General features: G+C 29.3%; 2 protein-coding genes across 2 annotated transcripts; both read right to left on the reverse strand.

The window, feature by feature from the left end:
• Positions 1-21,003: 21,003 nt before the first annotated feature.
• On the reverse strand, positions 21,004-23,294 carry LOC136083655 (uncharacterized). Its single transcript, XM_065803197.1, has 2 exons — positions 23,216-23,294; positions 21,004-23,032 (listed from the first exon to the last, which is right to left on the reverse strand). Exon 2 carries the CDS (start codon positions 21,896-21,898, stop codon positions 21,053-21,055), a length of 846 nt encoding a protein of 281 aa, XP_065659269.1. The 5' UTR covers positions 21,899-23,032; positions 23,216-23,294; the 3' UTR covers positions 21,004-21,052.
• Positions 21,947-23,021, reverse strand: LOC136083071 (uncharacterized). The gene is made up of 2 exons (XM_065802478.1): positions 22,339-23,021; positions 21,947-22,289 (listed from the first exon to the last, which is right to left on the reverse strand). Exons 1-2 carry the CDS (start codon positions 23,019-23,021, stop codon positions 21,947-21,949), a joined length of 1,026 nt encoding a protein of 341 aa, XP_065658550.1.
• Positions 23,295-25,530: the final 2,236 nt, after the last annotated feature.

The following is a 25,530-nucleotide window of genomic DNA, read 5'->3' on the forward strand; positions in this document are numbered from 1 at the left end:
AGCAAAGATGATTGCAAATTTTTTTTTGGACTCCATATTTGAGAAGTAATATAAGATGAGGAGATTACATGTAAAGCTTTAATAACAGCTCGAAAAAGCCGTCTTGAGCAGCCATGGTGCAGTGGTAGCGTACTTGCCTCAGAAACAAATAATCAGCGGTTTGAACCCCACCTCTGGACAAGTTTTGTGACTTCGGTTAGGAAGGAGCTAAAAACTTCCTGTTAAATGCTCTTCTGCGATGTTTTGTGATAAGACCGTAAGGACTTCTTGGGGAACCTAAAAAAAATATTAAAAAAAAAAAGAAAGATTGTTATAAGAATATGCTAACTCATATCTAACAGTAGTAGGAGTTGTAGCTAAGGCATTTGTAGTAGTTGTAGTTAAGGCATGTAAGTAGTTGGACCCATAAAGTTAGTAGTTTGACGCATTAAGTTATGTTAGAAGTTAGATTTTCTGCTAAATCAAAAGTATCTAAAGACAGGTAAAAATCTCAACCTGAGTAAAAAAAAACATTTAAAATATGTAAAATTTAATGGAATTTTTAAATTACGCCATTAATAAAAACAATTACTGAATAAAATATTAAAATTTCAGATATGATGTATTTTCAGGTTCATCTTAGTCATGGACAAAGGATCCAAACTCGAGAAAAAACGGAGTCGAGAAAAATCGAGAAAAAACTCCGTCGGAATCGAGAAAAAATTGGAGTCTCGATAAAACTTTGTTATAAATTAAAAAATTTAACTATCTAGTTGATAATTAAACATTGTTCTTATATTTATTTTTTTTAATTTTATATATTTCGATTTTTTAATAATAAAAAGTTTAAAAAAAATTTATGTTTATATATTTCTTAGTACTTAGATATTTTTCTTATCACAATCTTTTAACGAACTAGTTATATCTAATAAATGGCTTTCTAACCGGCATTGGTTAGGAAGAAGGCGTGAACTTTCAGTTAAATGCCCTTCCGCGGTGCTCTGTAATAAAGACTTCTTGGGGTACCTAAAGTAAAAACTAAAAAAGAATTTTAAAACAGTATTTATTCTGAAGATCTTTTAAATTAATATTTTAAAAAGATGAAAACATTTATCACTTCATCAGAGAGCGAACTACGAAACTTTGTGACAAATTTGGAAGACGAGGAGAAAAGTCTTTCTGCTTCCGAGGAAGTTGCTTGAATTCTGTGGATTGCTTGTTCAATTTTCAAAACTGCTTCTGATTTCACACCAGTTACTTCGTATTCTTTTAACTGATCGGTGAAGGTCTTGACTTTTTTTGGCTTTTTAGCTGTTGATTGATTTTGATATAAAACTTCTTGAATTTCGGCTAAAAAAGAAGTCGATTGTGATGGTTCTTCTTGTTTGCTTTTAGCGCAATCATCTGATTTTGTTTGGAGACTATTTTCTTTTGCTGCAAATAGTTGATCAAATAATTTTGCACATAAACTTGACTATCTTTTCTAGAAGCGTAAAAAAATGTGTGGCTTTTATTTAAAAAAAAATTGGGATTGTGCAAATAACGACTCAATGATACCAACATAATGTTTTTACGATTTTCGTATCTGGAGATTAACGCCTCAACAAAATTAGAACTGTTGTTAGTTTCTAGTTCCTTCAATTTCCTTACTAACGTTTCCATAACGATGTCACACTCCAAAATTGTTGTATTTGGTTTTTCCAAGCGAACTGCAGCGTCAGCAATGACTTTCAATAAGTCAGACAGCGATTTTAAGAAATCCAAGTCAATTTCATCTAACATGTATTAGCAGTTTAGTTCTTTGAGTGTTTTTTTTTTACAGCTTCTAAGCAATCCAAAAATCTTTTGATCATCTGAAAAACACTGTTCCATCTAATGCGGTTGTCGAGCAACAGTCCTTTGTCATGCGAAGATGCGTAAATTTTGTGTATTATTCTTTTAAGAACTTCATATAGAAACGATAAATATTTTAAAAACTTAATTAGTATTCGAAGTTTCTGTAGATTTTTTTCGATATTTTCTTCATATTCAATCTCATTCTCCAAATATTCAATAAAAAACTCTCCTTCAGTCTCTCCATCAGTTTCCGTTTCTGTTTCAATATCCGATTCAGTTTCTTTGTTCACAGTTTCGCGACAATCTTTTTTAGTGTATATCAAATCACAAACACTTAAATGAATTGAATGATTCTGGCAGATTTGATGTGGAAACTTAAATATGGTACCCAATTTCACCATCCAGCTACAGCCATCCGTAGTTTTACCTGCAACATCTTTATCATCTATACCGAATTCTTTTAATTTTTGTATTATCAAAATGTTTAATGTTTCGGCAGAACAAGGAGTTGGCAATCTTACCATTCCTAAACAATATGTTTGCTCGTGATGAACATTTAAATTATCTTATACCTCTATTGCTACTCCATTCGTCACCTGTTAGTCCAAATTTTTCTTTTTTTGCTTTCAATGTAGCCAATTCAGCTTTCATTAAACATTTGGCATGAAACATCTTAATTTTTTCTGAAATTGTGAACGCTGACTTGGGCAAACTATGCCCATAATTTTCAAAAAGCATTCTAAGTGTTTCAGATTGAGTTATGGACCTAATCAAATATCCATCAAGAGCTGTCAACTTAGCAAGAAGATAGTTTAACGACATCTTAGTCAAAACTGGTCTGGAACTGGATGGTTTTAAATCTATTTTCTCGCAACTTTTGACGTGATCAATTAGGCCGTTTGTGATGCTTCCTGGACCAGCAATTCTTTAATGGCACTTTTTGCAATCTCCGTATTTCTTATCATTTACCACAACTTTATCAAAGAATTTCCACGCTTCCGAAACCATTTTTCTCTATAAAAGAAAAACTATCAGTTTGACTGTGATTGATATTTGTTCTTAATTTTATTTTAATTGTGATAAGTAATCACATTTTAAGTTATTAATTAAGTTATTTATTCAAATAGGTAAGTATAATGAAACATTAATTATTATTACTTGTTATCAGTGATAACATTTTATTACATAATTTCACCACAATGCACAGTGGGCCAGTAGGTGGACAAAATGGAAAAAATTTTAGTTGTCTAATCTTGAAAACCTATTTAATTTTAGTATCTACATATATTAGGAGAAATCTATTGATAATTTATTTATATTAAATCCCTTACTTACCAGGACTCTAAGCATTTGAATATTGAGATAAAATAAAAAATAAAAAAATTATAAATAAGTAATTAACGGTGACATCAACGTTGTGTTATATTTCAATTACATCTACGTTTTTGAAACAAAAAATTAGTACATGTTATTCTAGAGTATTTAGAGATAAGAAAAACCAATGTGTGAAATAAATTTGTCATAGCATGTTATCTCAGTTATACTTTGAAAATCACAGATTAAAAAAAAAAATTCCTTAAGAAACTTATTTTTTGCCGCACAATAACTAATAATTACCACAATTTGCCATGTGTTGTCTTATATTTATTTGAGCTATATGATGCTTCAATCGAGTTTTAATTGATTGCTCGTCCCCTTAAATCCCCGTTCAGATTTTATGTATGTTTTAACTTGGTTGCTATGGTACTAAATTTTGCATAGCAACAACTCATTTTTACATTAACGTTGTTTTAACAGTATTTTACTTGCGCTAAATACACAATATTGGGGGTATGTATTAAAATGAGATTCAGAATTCTTATGAGATTAACTTTTTTTGGTTACTATGGATACCTTACTTTGCATAACATAGCAACAACATATTTTCGGTAGTTGTTAGTAATTTAATTACTAACACTGACAGTAATTTAATTACTTTTAATTTTAATTACTAACACTTGTAGTAACTTAATTACTGACAAGTATTAGTAGTCCAGGCGGCATATATATTATAACATTTTACTTTTAAATACAAAATACTTGTTACAATAATTATTTAGATATGGTTTTGTTAAACTTAGACATTCATAATTTTCTCCAAAAAAACAATCTTAGTATTTCAAAACAAAATATTACTGAAGATATATTAAAATTTATTCAGCCAAAATTTGCTGATTTTAAAGACGTTGATTTTAGACATGCTGTTCAACGATTTGTTTACTTGTATAAAAAAAAGTGGAAATCTGCAAACTATACTGTGAAAAATTTTGAAAAGAAGTTTGTGAACTGGCTTAATGAATATTTAATTGTCAGAAAAAAAGACAATGAACCAACTGCAAGTAGACGTGGTCGAAAACCAGTTGCATTTGATAATAGTTCTAATAAAACTAAAAAACGGCGTGTATCTTGTTTAATTGAATCTCATTCATCCAATGAATTATTTTTTGCTCCTAATAAAAAATTTAGAGATGAATCTGTTGTTATTGCTGCCAAGAATGTTTTAAATATATCAAATACAGATAAAGCAACTAAATATTCAGCAGACGAAGCACTGGCTTTAATAATTGATGCAAGTCTGACAAAAGCTTCCTATCAATTGATTAGAAGCGGAGCCTTGGAGAAAGAATATAACATCTAACCCGCTTACAATGATGTCAGAGATGCAAAATTGAAATGTTATCCTGCAAACATAACAGTGGAGGACTATTCAGCTTCAGTTCCTTTAAAAGATTTAATGACTCATACTTTGCAAAGAATCTGTGCAGTTCAGGAACCTGTGCTAAGGCACTTGATATTGAACGACAAAGCAATAAAAACAATGACACTAACGTGTAAGGCTGGTTTTGATGGTGCTACTGGCCAAAGCATTTATAAACAAGTTTTATCAGAACCCGACATTAACAGAGATTTAAAGCGTGAAGAATCATTATTTATTACTTGTCTTGTCCCATTGGATTTGACTGGATTTAACAACAGCAACGAAAAGGTGCCTATTTGGAGAAATCAAAAGTTGTCCTCCACAGCCTATTGTAGACCCATAAGATTTGCATACAAAATGGAATCCAAGGAATCTGTGATTGAAGAAGATCAGTACATTAAAAGTGAGATAGAAAGCTTGGGTATGATTTTATTAGAGGTTTGCGGATCTTCTATTGAAGTGAATTGTATTATTGAACTTACAATGATTGATGGGAAGGTTCAAACAATATTATCTGAAAAAAATAACTCATACCAATGCTGTTCAGTGTGTGGTGTCTCTCCAAAAAATATGAATAATCTTGATATCCTTAATATAGATTATACTAACAGAGAGTTCAAATATGGTCTTTCCAGTCTTCATGCATGGATTCGATTTTTTGAGATGTTATTGCACATTGCATATAAAAAAGAAACAAGAAAGTGGCAAGCAAGATCTAAAGAACACAAAGAAAAGGCATCTGTAGCTAAACAAAAGATTCAGACTGATTTTATGAACAAAATGGGACTTGTTGTTGATTTCCCTAAAAGTGGTGGTTCTGGAACAAGTAATGATGGCAATACCTCAAGGCGTGCTTTTGCAGCATATGAACAAACAGCTGAAATTCTGGGTATTGACCAAAACCTTATATTCAGATTTTACATTATCTTGGTAACGCTCTCTTCAGGATATGAAATAGACTGCTTAAAGTTCAAGGATTATTGTTTTGACACTTTTAGACTATATGTGTCCCTTTATCCATGGTATTACATGGCTCAATCAGTTCACAAAGTATTGATACATGGACATGACATAATTAAAAGCCCTACATTACCCATCGGACTTATGTCAGAGGAAGCTCAAGAGGCTAGAAATAAAGACTTTAAATCTTATCGCGAAAATTTCAGCCGAAAAACATCCAGAAAAGCAACAAATACTGATCTTATCAATAGACTCCTAGTTTCCAGTGATCCTGTTATTTCATCATTGCGTAAATCAACATCACACCAAACAAATCATAAAGCATTTCCTTCAGATGTTTTACAATTACTTAAACAATCTTCAAACGATATTATTGTTTTATAATTTTTTGATGTAATTTAAAATTGATAACGTTTTCTTGCACTATTTTTTGCTTTTATTATTCCTAAAACATTATTTACCTAAATACTCAATTTTTATTCAATATAGGTGGGTCAAAAATCCGATAAGATATTCAAATATCAATTTACCACTTTGTAACTAAGGAAAGTATCCGGTAACTAAGCAATATAAGTATCCATAACAACTAAATTTAAAAAATTATCACTTTTGTAAGAAGTGTGATCTCATATTGGTACTCATGCCAAATTTAGTGAATATAGCACTTATAAAATATCTGCAGATAACAAAAGTAGGTTGTTGCTAAGCAAAATAAAGGTATCCATAGCAACGAAATAAAAAAATATTACCTTCATAAAAAGCGCAGACATCATACTAGTACTCATACTAATTTTAGTGAATATAGCTCTAATATTAAATTAGTTATGAATTTTGTCCAGTAAAAGTGCATTCTGGCCCAATCTTTGCTTAAAAAACAATCTTTGCTTAAAAATTAAAAAGTTCTTGCTTTTTTGATAAAAAAAGATATTTTATTCTGCATTACATTTTATTATACCACAACTGATTTTTGTGGGTTTAAAAACTTCTTTTATTAAAAAGGTACTATTATACTCAAAAGAGTTTTGGAAATAGTACAATGGAAAAGTACGAGAATGTTTTAATATATGGTTTTGAATAGAATGAGCTTTTTTTTTGAGGTTTTTTCAACCACCACCACTTGGCCCACTGTGCATTACTAATTGCTTTGTGATGTAAATTAGTGTTGGTATTGAACAAAGAGAACACTTTTATTTTGAAAACAACATGAACTATTGTAAAAGCAGCGTAGAAATAAAATAAGAATTTAATTATTTTACAAGTAAAAATTGATATTTTCTAAAAACCTCGTCGAAGTTCCGTCGAGGTTTCTCGATTTCTCTCGAACTCCGAAACTCCGAAAAACCGAGAAAAATCCGACGAAACGGAGTTCCGAATCGATCCTTTGGTCATGAAAGGATTCATCTACTTTAATTCAGTTTCCTAATTCAATCAAAAACGTTTATTATTTCTGAATATTTCTTCACAAGATCTAAATCTTTCATACCTATAAATTCTTCTCTCAACTATGTTTTTTATCGCAATGTAATATTTTTCACTTATTACACACCTGTTCTCAATGCTCAATGATGTTGCAGCCAAAAACTTTGTTTTGACATGTTTTTATTTTATCTTCTCTATTGTTTAAAAAACTCAAAACAATTTTTTTTAACAACATAAGGGTGGTAAGGTAGACACAGGCATAGCTATCTCATCTGAGGCCCGTGGTACTTCTATGGGATACTCCCTACTCCCCAGAAAAAGCTATCGCGCGGTTGAATTTTAATATACAGTTTAAGAAGTTACCAAGCAGTATTACTAGTGTTATGACATTTTCTTTAAATATCTAACATTTATGCTCAAAAACATAGGTATTGCATATTTATAATGAATCTTGCTGTCCGGATTCGTAATACGGGTCATGGTACGTCTTTCACACACCAGCAACGTTTTTTTACTAGTATTTTAATTCTATTAGCTATATATTAGATAAAAATGATCTTAGGTTCAACTTTTTTAATATCAAAGCCAAGATCATTATTTGTCTATGTTTGTATAAAATTAACGACACTTTTTAAGTGTTTATTAAACATTATAAGATTGTGTTTTTACTTTTTTATTTTTTATTTATTTTGTAGTTATTAAGATGCTCCCAAAAGTCCTAGAACCGTCTCATCACAGAGCATTGCGGAAAAGCATTTAGTTTCATAAAGTTCGCGTCTTCTTTTGTATCAATATTGCTTATTGAGCTAGAACCAGCATCGAACCATGGACCGCTGGTCTCTATGTCAAAGCTCAAACCAATGCGACTCGGTTGCAACTTAAATTAACAATGGTGTTAAAATTTATACAAAACATCACAACAATCACATCGCTATGATAACACAGAGCAATAGCACCAAGCATATAATATTTTTTTGTACACTCTGTATATTAACAGACATTATTTGTTTCCAAAATAATTATGAAAGGCTAGACAAATAAATGCAGTAACATCTCTTCGAACTCAACGCTGTCACACCTCTGCTAATTTAACCGCTTGGCTGGCAATGGATATCGAGCTCTACAAATTTTTCATTTTAATAAAATAAAATTTTAGTTAAAACAACTGTGGCGCAGTGGCTAGATTTCTGGCTCAGAAATCAGAGGTTTGAGATTCAAACTGGTACTGAAGAGATAAACAAAATTGGTAAAAAAGGAAGCGTAAATTTTCTGCTTAAATGCTCGTTCGCGTTGCTTTGGGATAAGACCTTCAGGCCTGCATCGAAACACTTACAACTCATAAAAATTAGTAATAAAATTATTTGTTTAAAAAGTTTGACCTTGAATAGGATATTCATCAAATTTTAAAAACTATTAAATGCTATTGTTCTTCAATATGAAATACATGGTTGATCATGAGAGAAACACTTTTTTTTCAAGTACTCAACAACTATATCAAACGTTTAATCCAAACATTTATTGATTTTCATTACATTTGTCAACCAAATAGAAAATCGACAACATTAAAAAAAAAGTTAAATTAATATCTGATGGAATCAACTAAATTCAAGAAGCAAATACCTGTTAACTACCAAAAAAGCTGTCAAAACCCCTACATAGATTGAATTATTTTATGCAAAAATTCATTCGAGTTGCATATATATGCTTTAAACCTAAATTTTGTAACATACAAAACTTAGGTTTAAAGCATAAATATGCAACTAAATTTTGTTACATAGCCAATTTTCTATTTTAAACAATGAGGAGGCAAAGCAGATGGAGTTAAACTGTTTAAAAAATCAACAGGAAAGCTAATTTTTAAATAACGTCAATCTCAATTCATTCTGATCAGCATTTGTATTCTGACCTCTCCCGGTTGACGTTGAAGCAATTCTTTGCTGACAATGAGTTTGGAATAATGGGTGTTAAAGTCACACATTTAGAGCCATCTTATTCAGCAACTCCAAATATCTTTTCAACAGCGAGTTGTATTCTCTTTAAAAGGATCTTCCTTTTTTGACATGTTTTGTTCTCTTACCAAGTTTTAATAGCAATAAAAAAAATTTTCTCTCTGCATTATTCACTTTCATATTTTTTATTACTGCAAATTTTGGCACCCATAGCCATTGAAAAGCACATTATGCACATGCTTTTACAACTTTAGCTGATTTCCTTATTTTCATAACTGACAGGGGTATTTTTTGTGACTGATGGAAGCCATAATGTGGTAGAAGATGGAATGAATTTCGGTTGTTACGCTTAGCCAGTTATCATTAAATAACTTATTTTAAAATTTTCAATTTTTTTAGCGAAATCCGGCTGAAGAATGAATCTAAAGTCAGCCATTTTGAATACTTCAACTATGTGAAAGATTTTGGGAACAATGCTTGTATCAGCAAGTTGTTGCAACACATCTAAATTTTTAAGAAGTTTCGTGCAACTTGCTCCCATGATTTGGAGCCTATTGAATGTGGACGGCGGCAAACCACTTAACAGGCAGTTTTAAGGATTTTCAGAAGATGATCAACATCTCCTAAGAGGAAATGCAATTTTATTGATAGAATGATTTCCGAAATCAGAACATTGTCATGTCTGCTGATAAATGCCTTTCAAATAATATTTGCCATCAGCTTTGCATTTGTAACAACCCGCGAAAATTTCTGAAAAGACTCGACGTTAGATTTGATTGAGCCCAGTAAAATTTCTAGGCGTAATCTTGGATAAACATTTACGTTGGAGTTTACATATAAAAAGTATTGAAATTAAAATATCAAAAAATTTTTCAATGATATATAGGACTAAACCATTTTTAAACAATAGTACTTTAAAAGTTTATATTTCTTTTTTATTCATTGTTATTTAATTTATTGCAATATTGCATAGGCAAGTACAAACCATACAAAATTAAAAAAGTTGTACTGTAAACAAAAGCACTCATGCAGAATAATTTTTGGAGCTGATAGAACTCTACCTTGTGAGCCTCTTCTGCGTATACTTGGAGCATTAAATATATATAAAATCAACATACACTAACTTTTAATGTTTATATATAAAACAAATATAGAATTATCTCCCAAAATATTTAAATCCTATTTTGACTAAATAGTTCATAAATATCCAACAGAATTTTCAAATAACTACTTTGTTGTCCCAAAATATAATTCAAAACTAACTTCATATTCAGTTCTTTATCGTGGACGTTACTTGTGGAAAATGTTTCCTAAAATTGTAAATACAAATAAAACTAGTAAAGAGCAGTTTAAAAATGAATCAAAACAGACATTTACACTTATGGATTTTAATATATCCGATTTTAAATACTTTTTTTATTTAAAACTCAAATACAAAAAAATAGTTAATACAAAAATTATGTCACTGAGTGTATCAACATTTTATTTTATTACCTTAATTATGGTATTACCTCTATGGCCTTTGCTAATTTATTTACGTTATTTCTATGAAGTATACTAATTTATTTATGTTATTTCTATGGTTTATATTATTTTATTTAGTTTAAATTTTTTGAGGTATATAATGAGGCCTGACATGAGTCATTCTGATGACGACAAAAGGGTTTTACCAATTGAAATCATAACCACAAAAACAAAAATTTAATTTTAAATTGTTGCTATCGCCTACCTTCGGGTCAAATTGGAAATTTTAATATATTTATTAATAATATTTTAGGAAAAAGCAGTCAAGAAAAAAAATTATACTTTTTAATAGGTGACATTAATTTGAATAGTTTTCAATACCACACAAATTGCGGAATTAATAAATTTTATAATGATGTATTTGAACATGGGGCAATACCTTAAAAAATATCCCAACAGAAAATAAGTTTTTCAAAACGCTTTTTTACCGCAGCAAATTTAAAATCTTTTAAAGAGCAGTTATCTCTGCTTCATTGAAATCAAATTAAAGTATCTCCAGACGCAAATCAAATTTATGACGCTTTCTTTAAAAAACTTTATGAAATATATGACATAAACTTTCCGAAATGTACATTAAATAAAAAAACCAAGAGATTAATGTCACAATGGATCACAAAAAATCTTTAAAGATCCTCTAAAATTAAGCAAAAATTATACATCATAATACTAAAAATCCAAAACAAACGAAAGAAAGATTTTTTTATAAAAATTAAGCCGGGAAACTTAAAAGACATAAGAAAAGTTTAAAAATTTGTACAACTCAAATTTTCTTGAAATGAACAAATATAATTGTAAACGCACAAGGGAAATTCTTAGAGAACTTACTGGCATGAAAAAAATAAATTCGTGCTCACTGCCAAAAACTACAAAAATTAATGATGAATTTTCCTCTGATCGAACTCTAATAAGTAGTGAACCAAATAAATTTTTTGTTTCTGTTCGCCCTAATCTAGCTAATAAAATTCCTCTTGTGACTAAAAAAATAGATGAGCATGATTTTTTGATTACTTTGGTCTTAACATCTTATGAATTATCTTACAAAGATTTTGAGCAATCTTTTAAGATGCTTAATTGTACTAAATCAGCTGACCATGATAATATAAATGATAATGTTGTCATCGAGTCTTATGAACCCATAATAGATGTACTATTTAAAGTTTTACATTGTTCAAAAAAACATGGCGTTTTTCCTAATTTTCAAATCAGCTGACCATGATAATATAAATGATAATGTTGTCATCGAATTTTATGAACCCATAATAGATGTACTATTCAAAGTTTTACATTGTTCAAAAAAACATGGCGTTTTTCCTAATTTTCAAATCAGCTGACCATGATAATATAAATGATAATGTTGTCATCGAATCTTATGAACCCATAATAGATGTACTATTTAAAGTTTTACACAAAAAAACATGGCTTTTTTCCTAATTTTCAAAAAGTATCTAAGGTAACTCCAATTTTCAAAGCTGATGATGCAACCAATGTTTCTAATTATTGCCCAATTTCTATTTTTGTTTTTTTACTAATGTTTTAAAGAGAGTTTTATATAATTTTTATATAATTTTTTTTTTCTTTAAATAATATATTATGTGTTAATCAAATACAGATTCAAAAAAAAATAACTCAACAGAGTATGCAATAATCCAAATTATTCGCAATATTTCTGAATCTTTTGAAAATTCTCAATTCACATTGGGAATTTTCATAAAAACTTTTCATAAAATTGATCGTAAAATTCTCCTAAAAAAACTTGAATATCATGGAATAAAAGGAAATGTTTTACTGTTACTTAAAAGCTATTTAAGCAACTGTCAACAGCTTGTTAATAGTAATTTAACTAACCCATCCAATCTATTAAATATAACCTGTGGTGTTCCCGCGGGTTCTATACTAAGGCCCTTTCTCTTTTCTCCTTTACATCAATGATTTACATAAACCTTCAAATTTGATCGCTGTCATGTTTGCAGGTGACACTAACCTCTTTTTATCTAGTAACAATATTACATCATTATTTCTAAATATGAATATCGAATTAACAAACACTTCTGAATGGTTTAAAATAAACAAGCTTTCACTTAATATTTAAAAAAATTTGAATACTTTTTTTATCCAGCTACTAAAAAAAACTTCTACCTGCGATTTAACATTACTTTTTATTGACAAAATTCTAATAAAAAGAGTAACTAATACAAACCTTTTGGGTATCTATATCAATGAAAATTGGAAATATCACATAGAATTCTTGTGTAATAAAGTTGCTAAAAGTTTAGGAATATTGCATTAAGTTAGAAGTGTTTTAAATAAACGTAATTTAACTCAATTATTATACTCCTTTATCCATTGTCATTTAAACTATGCAAATAATGCTTGGTTTAGTGCTAAATAATCCAAACTTAGGCCTATTTATCGTCAACAAAAGCATGTTGCTCGCCTTATTAATTTTAAAGATAGATTTACTAATGCCAAGCCTTTGTTATTTAAAATGAAAATTCTTGATATGTATCAGCTAAATGTTTTTAATATTCTTTGTTTTACGTACAAATGTAAAACTAACTCCAACCCAGTTTCTTTCCATAATTTATATACGTTAAAAGATAAAAATAAATACAATTTAAGAATTGATAATTTAATTCGTCATCCATTCATTCAAACCAATTTTGGAAAATCAAGCATTTCATTTTGTGGAGCTTCTTTTTGGGATAAAATAGTTTTAAAGCATTTTGATTTTTCTTTGGAATGGAGTTACCTCTTATTCAAAAAAAAAAGCTTAAGGAAATCATTTTGTCTATTGATGATATATTTTTGTATTTTTAAACATTGAATAATTTACCTATTTATTTTTTATGCAGTGATGTAACTGGATATGTATATGAATGCACTTAAATTTTTCTTGTACTTTATACGCTTGACCATATATGTATGCATTTGATTATTATGTGATTTTTAAGTTTATGAGCGGTCCTCGATGAAGGCTTGATGGTCTTCAGTGAGTGTCTGCTTTCTTTTTATTTATTGAACCAAATACTTGTATATTTTTTGTTTATTTATACTTTCTAGTTGTAAAAGGAATTTTTAATCTTAACAATTTCATTTATTTGTGTAACAATTTTTATACTTTGTATAAATTTTAAGTTTCAAGTTCTTCATTAGCGGTTCTCTGTGACAAGACCTAATGGTCTTTTTTGAGTATCCGTGTTCTTTACTTATTTTTTATTTATTTTTAAGATATCTTAACTTGTATTTTTCTCTTGTATATATGTATTTGTATCTAAAACGTAATGGGTTTCTGATAAACCTTCTAATACTTCAACAGAAATTAGTCTCTATCAGAGACGTGGTGGCACCTAAAAAGCAGGTACGAATTTCCAGAAGAGGGGCCCGGTGAAGTACTTTTAACGTGAGAAAAATAACTGATCAAGAAAAATTATATTTATACTAAAAAAAGTTTTTCATGGATAAAAAGTATTACGTAACTCATTTGTATCACCATAGTTTTTTATTATGTCTGAATGGTTCAATTTCCACATTTTCTCATGTTCCACTGTCAAGAGAACACGATCCCCAACATGCTAAGATGTCAACCGATTTGCTAGACGAGTTTTGACAAGTTTCACTTTGCTGAAAACTCTCTCATGCTAAATTTGTTGGAATTGAACTAAATATCTTGTATAGAACTGCAACAGAATGGAATACAGTATCTAACATAGTTTACAGCATAAAATTGTAAACGGTGAGGAAAGAAAGCAAAGTTTTTTTATCCTTCTCAGCAGTTTTTCTGTAGATCTCCACAAAATCAACCATTTCTGTAGTGAATTCATTTAAACTGATACCAATTTTGAATTTTTCAAGCACAGATTGAATTTTTTCTTGTAAATTAGAGTTATGAAAATTATGACTAATATCTTCACTCATATTCTTCAATAAAATATGTCTATGCTTTCTAAAAATTTCCGCTGTAAAGAAAATTTGTCAACAAGAATTGCAGTTGTTGAATCTACTAGAGTATAAAACACTTCTGCCAGCCACCGATCTTTAGCCTGAGTAAGTCGCTAAACTTCTTTTTCATCGAAGTCCAGTCGTTTTTTTCTGCGAGTCCTATTCTCAACAAATATTTGCTGTTCAAGCTAAGCTTCAGTTGCAACTTTAACAGCAGATAAAATAGCATTTTGGTCAGCCCTGTCCCTTGATACTTGAAGCTTTTCCAGTGATACATCGACAGACATTATCGCAAACAAAAAATCAAGTGTTTTTCCTTGAAGAATTTTATTTAGGGGACCCAAGATAGTAAAAATTTCTTTGAAGAGACATAAAGTCACAATTGTTTCATATGACTGAAATTGGGATAAAAGACCTTGTGCTTCACTTCGAATATACACTTTAAGTTCCATGTCATTTGAAATTTGTTCAAGGCAATTGATTACTGCCTGGTATAGTGTCAGCAGTTGGTCTGCAGCATTTTGTAAGGCACTGAAACGAACACTTTGGGTAGCAGCCAGTTCAATAGATTGATTCATATCCTCAAGAAGAAATTTGCACTTCACAAAAATATTATTTCGTTTCCTTAAGTTTCCGTATAGAAAAGTCTTTAATTTCTGCACATTACCAGGCTTGTTTTCTGTTCCAAAAAAGTGAACAGAAACAATAGAAGATTTTACACAAATTTTCATAACCAGATTTGTTCCATGAGATCCACAATAAATATTTGTTGCCATGCAAGAACACTGCTTCAAATGTGTTACAACTTCTTTGTTTATTCCTTGCATATTGCTTGCACTATCAAAAGACATACCTATACACTTTTAAATATCTACGTTAACTGATTTGATTTCATCTTTTCTGCAGCAAGCGTAACATAACGTAATACAATAGAATTTCGCTCGTAGAGTGTAATATCATTGTTGCCATCAGCTGATGGTGAAAAGAATATTGAGTTATTTACCTCTTCTGAAATACCCTTCTTGACTATCTGTGTCATAGTATGAATTAGCTTGTTTTGTGTATATTAGAAAGAGGTGTAATTCTAGCACCCCTTCCAGCAGATTGTTTTTGAGTAATGCGAACATTTTAAAGTTTTTCATTCAGTACCTCATCATACTGACTGAGGAAATTTAACAACATTAGAAATTTTACCACGCTACATTGAAAGATTTCACTTTTTTCAGAGTCATTGTAAAAGTTGGCTTCCCATTTCCACGTAAAGAAATAATCTCTGCAATCAAATACCGAATAGGACTCGAATTAGGTATTGATGTAGTTTCACCACTTCTTTACGTTTCTTGTTCAGATGTCTCGTGGTTTCGATATTTAATATTTTATCAATTGTGGAGTCTGATAATGTATGAGCCATAGCTTCAGCAGCATTTCGATGGTTTTTCTGGGTGCAATGCTTTGTTATGATGTGACATAAGTTTGATCAATTATCAAACCCATCACATAAAAAATTTCTGTCCTCACTTGATCCAAAGCATAAACAAGCATCAGTACAGTAGAGAGTAAGTTAGCCATGACTTTTTCTGCATGTGACTTTAATGTCATTAATTTTAACTGATTCAGTGTGATACTTAGATAAACTTGAATGTTTTGTTGGCTGATTTGGCCCTAATACATTAAATTGCTTTTTATCAATCGTCTTTGCATTTTTCAGCTCTAGAAATTTTTCTGGATCATTTTCAAGGACATTTACAACGTTGTATGGTTACTTCTACATAATCTTTATTGGTAGAGCCGCTGAATAATCTTTATTGGTCCGCCGCTAAATAATCTTTACTGGTCCGCCGCTGCAGTTACAGGAACTTCATAGTAACCCATTTCTACAGGCACTCTCTCAGTTTCAGTAATTTTTCAGTTTCAGAATGTGTCTGAATATTTATAGTTCTGCTCCTTTATCTGCTGCAATTATGACATTTTGATTATTGTCTGTTTCTTGTACAAATGATTGGTCACTAATCTCTGTTATTGACTCTGTTTCAATAATGCTTATTTGTCATATTCACAATGGATGTTGATGTTAGTTCTATATTCTCTGTTGCTGTAAATGATGTCCTAGCTTTTCTCTGTATTTGTGGCACCTGCACTGACGCAAGACCTGCCGTTAACTTTTATTGTTTTGGATCATTATTAGCTGCTTTCAATTCATGTTGTCGTTTTTGAGCATTATTTTCAGCATCAGATTTGTATTTCAATGTTGATCCTTTTTTTGTTCCTTCATTTCACCTGAAATGTAAATAAGTATAAAATTAAAACTAGTCCTAAAATAGACACCACGGCATTGGTTTCTTTCGTTTGAGTTATAACTACTATCGGTCCATGGAATTTATACATAGTTGTACTAGTTATAAATTCCATTGACCAATAAGGAGTGGGCTGGAGGATATTGAGTAGTAGGAGGATATAGAGTAATAAGGATTGCTGAGACTTGTTTAGAATGAAAATTTTAATTATATTTCAATTATATCTATTTATTATATTATATCTATCATTAGTTTTTTTTTTGAATGTATAATTATTAGAATTAAAATTTGACAATAGATAATTTCTTTAATAAAAAGTTTATATCTTAAACTACACTATTTATTACAATAATAAAAACTTTTTAAAATTTTAATGTTTGTCGTTAAATAATTTCAGGAAGTCAAAGAGTAATGGTTCGTATTAAGAAAAGAAATCAAGGAAGTATCATTAAACCATGCAGCTGTAATTGATAAGCAAGTTTTAAAAAACGCTTATTTTCATAGCCACATATTGTTAAAAACCTATTTTAGCATCAGAACCTTTATTTTGCAATTGAAGGGAATAGAACTTCTGGAGTACTTATTTTACTTTTATTTATAATAAAATACTTATGTTATTTCCTTTTTTTATTTAACATGAAAATATACATTTTAGACAAGGTGCTGGCGCATGTTATTTTCTTTTTTATTTAACATGAAAACATAAGTAGGAGACAAAAAATGCCTGTAACTCCTAAAAAAGATAAACTGATATATCAGACTTAGAGTTTTAAATATCAAAAACTATCGGTTTTATATCTTTTTAATCAAATATCGATAGTCCGGATAAACTGCCTAAAAACAGACCGGAATTTTTTTATAAATATATATATATATATATATATATATATATATATATATATATATATATATATATATATATATATATATATATATATATATATATATATATATATATATATATATATATAAACAATATCTTGTAATTGATGCTTTGTTAAAAAAATTTCTTCAAAATGTTAAACAGTTCTCTAGTTATAAGGCTATTTCCTTTTTTTCTATCAGCGCGACGCATAGAGCGGCGTGGCGTTTCATGACCCACTGAGTTTCTCAAAAAAGGTTAGAAAATTATCTTTCAGCACTAGCTGTAGTCAAAGAAACTCTAAAAATAATATGAATGCAGTACATTCTTCAGGAAAGCGGCATAATATGAAATAAATCTTTATTATTAATAAAATAGCAATTTTTTTAATACACAAAGTCTTTTCTATGTCGTTTCTGAAAGTGTACTGTAAATAGAGTAAAGAGGGTTTTTTTTTTTAATTTATTAACAAACTTTTAGTCTTTTTTTAAGATACCAGTTTCATTTAAAGTTGCAGGTTGAGAAACATTGAAATGTGAAGCAATTTTATTCATTAAATTTCAGGTGATTTTTTAATGATGCCAAATACTCAATAAAGTAAGTTCACTTTATACAAACTTTCTGGATCTTTGAGATATTTATCTTTGACAAGTCAGTGGCTTTACTGAAATATTTTAGAGGCTACTGTATTATGTGTACTATATATGCACTATATTGTATTATATGTACAAGTATTGATAGTTTGAGAAATTTTGCAATGTTAAAATAATAGGATAATAAGGTTTTAACTATTATTCTTCTTTTTGAGAAGCTTTCACTTTTATTTATCCAGTCCCACAGAATTGTATTCGTCTAAGCCTTTTTGGATTTCAACTAACGAAACTTTCAGAGCAAAAATAGCATCATAACACCCAGTGGCGTAACTAGAGGAAGCACAACCCCGCAAGGCGGGAGGGCCCCGGAGCTTAGAGGGCCCCGCGGAGATTTTTCACGTATTCTTAAATCAAAAACAGATTATTTTTCTATAATAGGAACTCTATTTTAGAATTTAATTTCAATAGAAATTCTATTAAAGATTTAGTTTTAACAGAAGTTCTATTGGAGAATTAAATTTCAATAGAGATTCTGTTACAGAATTTAATTTCAATAGCAAATCCATTATAGTATTTCTATTAAATATTAGGGAACATTAGCGAATATTAACGTTGTCTATTATAGAAATATCGCTGATATAATTTAGTACTTTCGTATTTGTCGATAAAGTTAGGTGATTTTGAAGTGGAAAATTAAGTATAAATTATTAAATATTATTATATTTAGAAGGTAATTGCTTTTCTTTTTATATGCATTCATACAAAGCAGTAAAAATCATAGAATTATAATTTTCATTACAATAAATTAAGTTATCAAAATGTTTAGCTAATAGGTAATAAACTAGTTATATTTATAATATTGGTAATATTTTTTAACTGCTTGTTTAAAAAAACTAGCAATTTTATTCTAGCGATTTAAAATTTGATTTAAAATTACATTTTTTAATTTAAAATTTTTAAATTAAAAAATGTATATAAACGCGATACAGGTAGAACAATGTTTTTGTGTTGAGTACGCACTAGGTTTTGTTATAGTACGAGGATAGTACGAATTAACAAAGAAACACAAATTATGTGTACATATCTGATATAAAATTAAAAGGGCGGAGTCAAAATACGAACTAAAGAATAAATACAAATTAAGTCTATTATTTATTCAAAAATATTTAGCTATATGTATTTATATCTATAGGGTTAAAACATAGATATAAATGTTCTAATAAAATATTTTTCTTACAATAGCATGGACCTAAAAAGAACTTATATGAGTGGAGCCAGAAAAAGGAAATTAAAAAAGGAGACTGGTGATAGATTACGTAAAAACAATAAAAAGATATCCTTATTTTTTTCATCAGTAGAACAGAAACCTAGTGAAGTAGTTGTAGATAAAAAATATCATGATATGTCGAATACTCAATATCAAATATGTCGTTTCTAGTACTTCTCAAGCAACCCAACAAGAAAAAATTCGAAAGATCATAATGAATGTCGTTATAAAAGTAATGCAGATATTTTTGCAAATCCTAACAGTCTTACCACTGCAATACAAGTTGAACAAACAGATCCAGAACCGAATATATTTCAGTATTTAAACACATTAACAACAGATATGGGATATTTTAAAGGAAAATTTCTTGATGATAGCACAAAAAGATTATTTCCTCTGAAAAATGTAAACCACAAGGACCATTTAAAAAAGATCCTTAATAAAATTGTAGACATTTTCCCACAAATTATTATTATTGTGCATATAAATTTGGTCGAACACAGCAATTTTGGCTCACTATAAAATATCTTAGTCCAGCTATCCAAAATGAAGTGATTCAATATTTAAGCCAAAATTTAAAAAAAGCATTATTATTGGAAATAAATGAATCTGTCTTTTTTCTATTATAGTTGACACAACTTAAGACGTATCTAGAAAAGAACAACTAAGTTTACTTTTTCGATACGTTCACATAATTCGCAAACAGGACACTCAACCTTGTCAAATAGAGATTAAAGAAACATTTTTGGATTTTATGAAATAAAAGATCACTCGACAGTAATTTTGACCAATCAATTGTTATTATTGCTCAAAAATAAAGGAATTTAAAAAAGTGCCGTGGTCAAGGATATGACGAAGCTAATGTGATGATCGGCATTTATTCAGAAAAAAATAAATAATATTCAGCCATCTGCACAATATGTTCATTGTGCGAGTCATAATTTAAACCTGGTTATAAATGACGCTGTTTCTGGTTGTAGAGAAGTAAACAATTTTTTTATAATTTTACAAGAAATTTTCTTTTTTTTTGGCAACAGTATTAAAAGATGGGATTTGCTATCAAATTTTAGCGGGGAATCGGAAGAAACATTAAAAAAATTAAACCCAACAAAATGGTCTTTAAGAATTAATTCTTTATTAGCTATAAAGTTACGCTTTTTAGATATAGGGTCGTTTCCACACTTACCGTGAGTTTAACAAAAGTTATTGTAGTATATTAGATTACTCAAAAAGTAGAAATGCATTAGAAATGAATTTTTGCAGCCGTCAATGTAATACCATAAGGGTTAGTTTAAAATTACTCTCACTCTGAAATTTAAATCAATAATGTACTTACTTTGAACAATCTTTTAAAGCGCAGTTTTCCATACTTATCGTAAGTGTTTCACACTTATCGTATATATTGTCGACACTTATAGTATATCTTAAAATCTACTTTAGTGTCTGGTTTAAAACCCGCTCGCGGTTTTAAATGAAAATTTAATGCATTGGTAACATTTTATAAAACGTTTTTAGGTATAAAATTAAAAAATAAGACTATTAAATAAATTTAATGTTTATTATCAAATAAACACTAATTATATAGTAATAAAAACATTATTATAAATAAAAGTAAAGTTTTTAAAGCATTTCCATTACTTTAGTATACTTTCCTTTAAGTTCCTAAAATGGAAAGGATAGAGTTTCATCATAACTATCTAAGTCTTATTTTATAATTATTATCAACATTTAAATGGAACTCGTTTTCTGACTCTTTTGCAACTTTTTTTTTTTTAATTTTCATGTTTTTTCTTTCTTTTTTAGTTTTTTCATTTAATAACTTTTTCTCCATAGCCAATTGTTTCTTTCTTAATCTTTCTTCCTCTACTTTTGACTTTTTATCTACTGCTAATTGTTTCTTTTTTAATTTTTCAGCCTTTATTTTTGACTTTTCTTGCAATTTTGTCTTCTGAATTAGCTGCCACGTTTCAGATGTTACAACCGATGGTAAACGTTCTACTTTGCGCTTGGACGATTGGACTGGTTGTTTTGGCCATATTAAAACACTTTCGATTGGATTTATTATTTTTGCTGCTATTTTTAAACTGAAACAAGCTGGTTTTGGTTCTATAACAGCTGCATTATTGCAATCAGGCATTTCCATATCGGCTATACCTTTCTCATTTTCTAAATTACCAGTTGTTGATAGATTTTTATTACCCTGTTGTATTTCATCAGGTAAATTTATGGTCTTATATGTTTCAGATAAGGCTCTTTTCCAAAAATGATACAACTGGAGGTATTCAAGATCACCTTTCCAACCTAAATGTTTGTCAGTCAATTTAAACTGCTCTAAAATACTAAAATCAATGCACTTTTCAATAAAGGTTATGGGAGAGTAAGCTGATAAAGTCACACTTGAATGGTTTTCTTTTAAATAAGGAGCCGGAGCAACAGTTGACTCAGATAATTTTTGAACAATTTTTTTGTAGTCAAAACTATTAACATCAAATGGAAAAATTCCGGTATTTTTAAAAGCACTTTTAATATTATTTGCCATAGAAGGATCGATTATAAAAGAATTTAATGCTTCTGGTACATTTTCATTTTATATTTCTTGTCCTTCATGGTCAATGCGCCATTGTCGGCAAAACGATTTCCACTTTGCTTTCATTGGCCCAAAAACTGCCACATCGAGCGGCTGCAAAATATGTGTTGCATTTGGGAACAAAGCAACAAGAATTATTCCATTTTTAGAGCAAAACTCACTAAGTTCGATAGAAAAATGTGACACATGACCATCAAAAAAAATTACAACTGGTAAAGGAATTTCTTCTTTTATCAAAAATGGATGAAAAACGTTTGTTATATACTCAAAAAAACATTCAGCGGTCATCCAACAATTTTCACTTTTTCCAATACCCCATCCTGATGGAGCAGCATTTATAATTCTATTTGGAAGACGAACATATTTAAAAATTGTTAATGATGGAGCAAAACCTTCCGCTGACATTTACTGCAAATAAAGTAGTGATGCTTTTTTTATTACTTCGAGCACTTTCTTCATATGTATTTTTTCCTCGTTCACCAATTAATAAATTAGTTTTTGGTGACAACTGAAAACCACTCTCATCCATATTAAAAACGCGCATCGAATCATTTAAATATTGAGCGTTTTCTCCTAAAAGCTTCGGAATTTCAGTAAACCAATTTCTTATGGCTTTTTCAGTTACTCCTCCTCTAGCTCGGTTTAAGTATTCACCTCGTTTTTGAGATAGCTGTTTGTGGCGGCGAAGAAATGCATAAAACCAACCTTTTGCAGGACGGTTGTTAGTAAATTTTGTTTTTATATTGTTGGAATTCAAATATTTTTGCACAGTATCTAATAGCTGTACTACAGACATGGCAAATCCCATTCTGGTGCATGTTACTAACCACTCGACTAACTTGTTTTCAATTTGTTCACCTAGAACTGATTCATACCCGCAGTGTTGTATTTTCAAAGAAGTTCTTCCGGATATTTTATCACGAAGCGTCTGATAAGGAATTCCAAACGTCTTGCTCGCTTTGTACATAACCATACCTTTTTTAACAGCATTAATAGCATCACGTAATTGACTATCTGTATATTGAAGTCTTCGTTTTGAACTACAAAGTTTTGTCTTATGTTTTTTTCGTGCCATTGTAAAATAATCTAAGTAAAATATTATTTATTTTTATAGTTAAAAAGAAACAAATTGATTATTCATTGGACATACGATATGTATGGAATGACATTTTTTTTAGTTCATACTTATCGTACATTCAAAAATACTACATTGATACTATAATGATGAGTTGTTTTAATAATAGTAATAATAATTCATGTTTTATTTACCTGATTAAGTAAATTTAGAAATAAAATTTTATGTTATCTTCATAAATTTCCTTGTTTTATTTGAAACGCTTCTAACAGCTGGTACTTAAGAAAAAAGTATTTTCATAGGCTGACGTAATAAACCCACTGAGTTCATTTAAGTAATTATGTATTGCGGTTTCTATGTATTGTAATAGAAGTGCATGACAATGTTGTTGATACACAAAATATAAAAATAAAAAAATAATTTCTACTTTTTGCAAAATTTATGTTAGTATTTAAAACCTACAATAAGTGTCGACTCACGGTAGGTGTGGAAACGACCCTAGTTAAAACTTTAACTGAAATTTTTTTAAAAATATTCGAAAAGAGTAGAACAAACTGAAGCTCTAAAATTTAGGGACAAAATATCAAACTTTAAATTTGCTTTTATTTGCGTCATTATGTATCTCATATTAACGAATGTAAACTATACTGCGTTAAAAAAGTATAGCTATTATGAAAATAAAAATTCTGCCATAGAAATAAGTGAGGTAAAGTTAGTTTTTGTTATTAAGTATGCATCTCTTAAACATAATTTCAATGTTCGTTCTTTTTTATAATTATTTTGAGAAAAGATTCTTGAATATTTCTCAAATTTATAAAATAAATTTTTTTTTATATACTTAGTCGTGTTATATTAACTCAATATAACAATCAAATATTGGATATTTCAATTGTAAATATATATTGAAAAAATTTAAAGTGGGAGGGCCCCTTTACACTTTTGGCCCAAATTTATAGTTACGCCACTGATAACACCATGCGTGTATATATACACGCATGGTGTTATGACGCTACTTTTGCTCTGAAAGTTTCGTTAGTTGAAATCCAAAAAGGCTTAAACGAATACAATTCTGTGGCATATTTTTAAGGGCATATATATGCCCATAAAAAGGATTCAATGTTTTTAACGTTTTCAAAGTTAAAGAGACCCTTTGATAGGTAGTTGAGTAAATAGTTGAGTCAGATTGCTGGTTCAGATAGTTGAGAGGTTGAAGTACTTCTTTGTCGAATACTAAGCTAAAAAAAGTTATAAATTTTTTGAATTTTTAAATTATTGTTTTGATATAAAACAAAAATTATAAATTTTTGTTTTATATCTTTAACCTCTCATAGTGCATCAATAAGTACAAAATTGTGCAAAAATTTTATAAGCAGCTCACTGAATATTTACCGTATATACTGTATTAGCTTAATATATTTTACGCGTTTTAAAACTTTGCCATACGTGCCTTTCAATGTGTTAGCAACATCATATCTTTTTTATCTTATATGAGGTATATTTTTGCTATTTATGGATTACATAATTTGGTTGAACATTAAAAATTAACTTAAAACTCACACATTTGATCAGTTTTAAAATTGAGTTGTATCATATATGATGGAGTAAAACGATGTGAAATTTATTTCATTCATAAGTGCATATTCTTTTTTTAGAACCTAAACAAAAATGTGAAATTCATATCATTCATAAATTCAATTTTTCTTTTTAGAATCCAGAATAAAATAATTTCGTTTTGTTTCTATGGACTAAAAAAATATAATGGTATTTCGGTTTACTTAACAATTCTATTAAAATCAAGCCGTATATATGATCATATACTACGTTAGCTTTCGGTTCACAATAACGCGTGATGCGGAAGTTATCGGACAAATCCTAATTTCATTATTTGAGCATAATAATTAGTTTTTGTGGTTTTATGCATAGGCATAAACGTTTTATAAAATATAAACTTTATTATTTGAAACACAATTATTTAATATGAGGTTAAATGCAGCTGAACGAGAATCTTTTCGAAAGCGACTAAAAATGTTTTTTGTAAATAAACCTAATATATATATAAAAAAAAAAATCGTAAATCATTTTGAAAAGGAAGGATTTGCTCGAAGTACAATATATGATAACCTAAAAAGACTAAAAACTGTTCAATCGTTTTCTGATAGAAAGCACCCTGGTCGTCCGACATCCTGGACTAGAGAAAAGAAAGCCGAATTAACGAGACTTGTCAACAATCGAAAAGGGGTCAGTCAGACAAAAATAGGTATTAAATTCGGTGAAAATCAATCGAGAATTGGTCGTCAGTTAAAAAAAATGAATATCAAATATAGAAAACGTGAAAAGATTCCAAAATACACTATAGAACAACAAATAAAGGCAAAGAAAAGAAGCAGGAAACTAGTTAACTAGTTAATTAATTCTATAACACAAAATCGCTTCTAGTCATCGATGACGAAAAATACTTTTGTTTTGCAGGGGACAGCATGCCTGGAAATTCTGGATACTACACAAACAA

This window comes from Hydra vulgaris, chromosome 08, assembly GCF_038396675.1.
Source record: "Hydra vulgaris chromosome 08, alternate assembly HydraT2T_AEP".
NCBI classification, from domain to species: domain Eukaryota; kingdom Metazoa; phylum Cnidaria; class Hydrozoa; order Anthoathecata; family Hydridae; genus Hydra; species Hydra vulgaris.

Bases quoted from the DNA above. Each gene is read 5' to 3' on its own strand.
- LOC136083655 (XM_065803197.1), bottom strand. From the start codon at position 21,898: ATGGCAAATAATATTAAAAGTGCTTTTAAAAATACCGGAATTTTTCCA.
- LOC136083071 (XM_065802478.1), bottom strand. From the start codon at position 23,021: ATGGCACGAAAAAAACATAAGACAAAACTTTGTAGTTCAAAACGAAGA. The intron at 22,290-22,338 runs GTTTTGCTCCAT...TCTTCCAAATAG, and splicing joins GCAGTAAATGTCAGCGGAAG to AATTATAAATGCTGCTCCAT.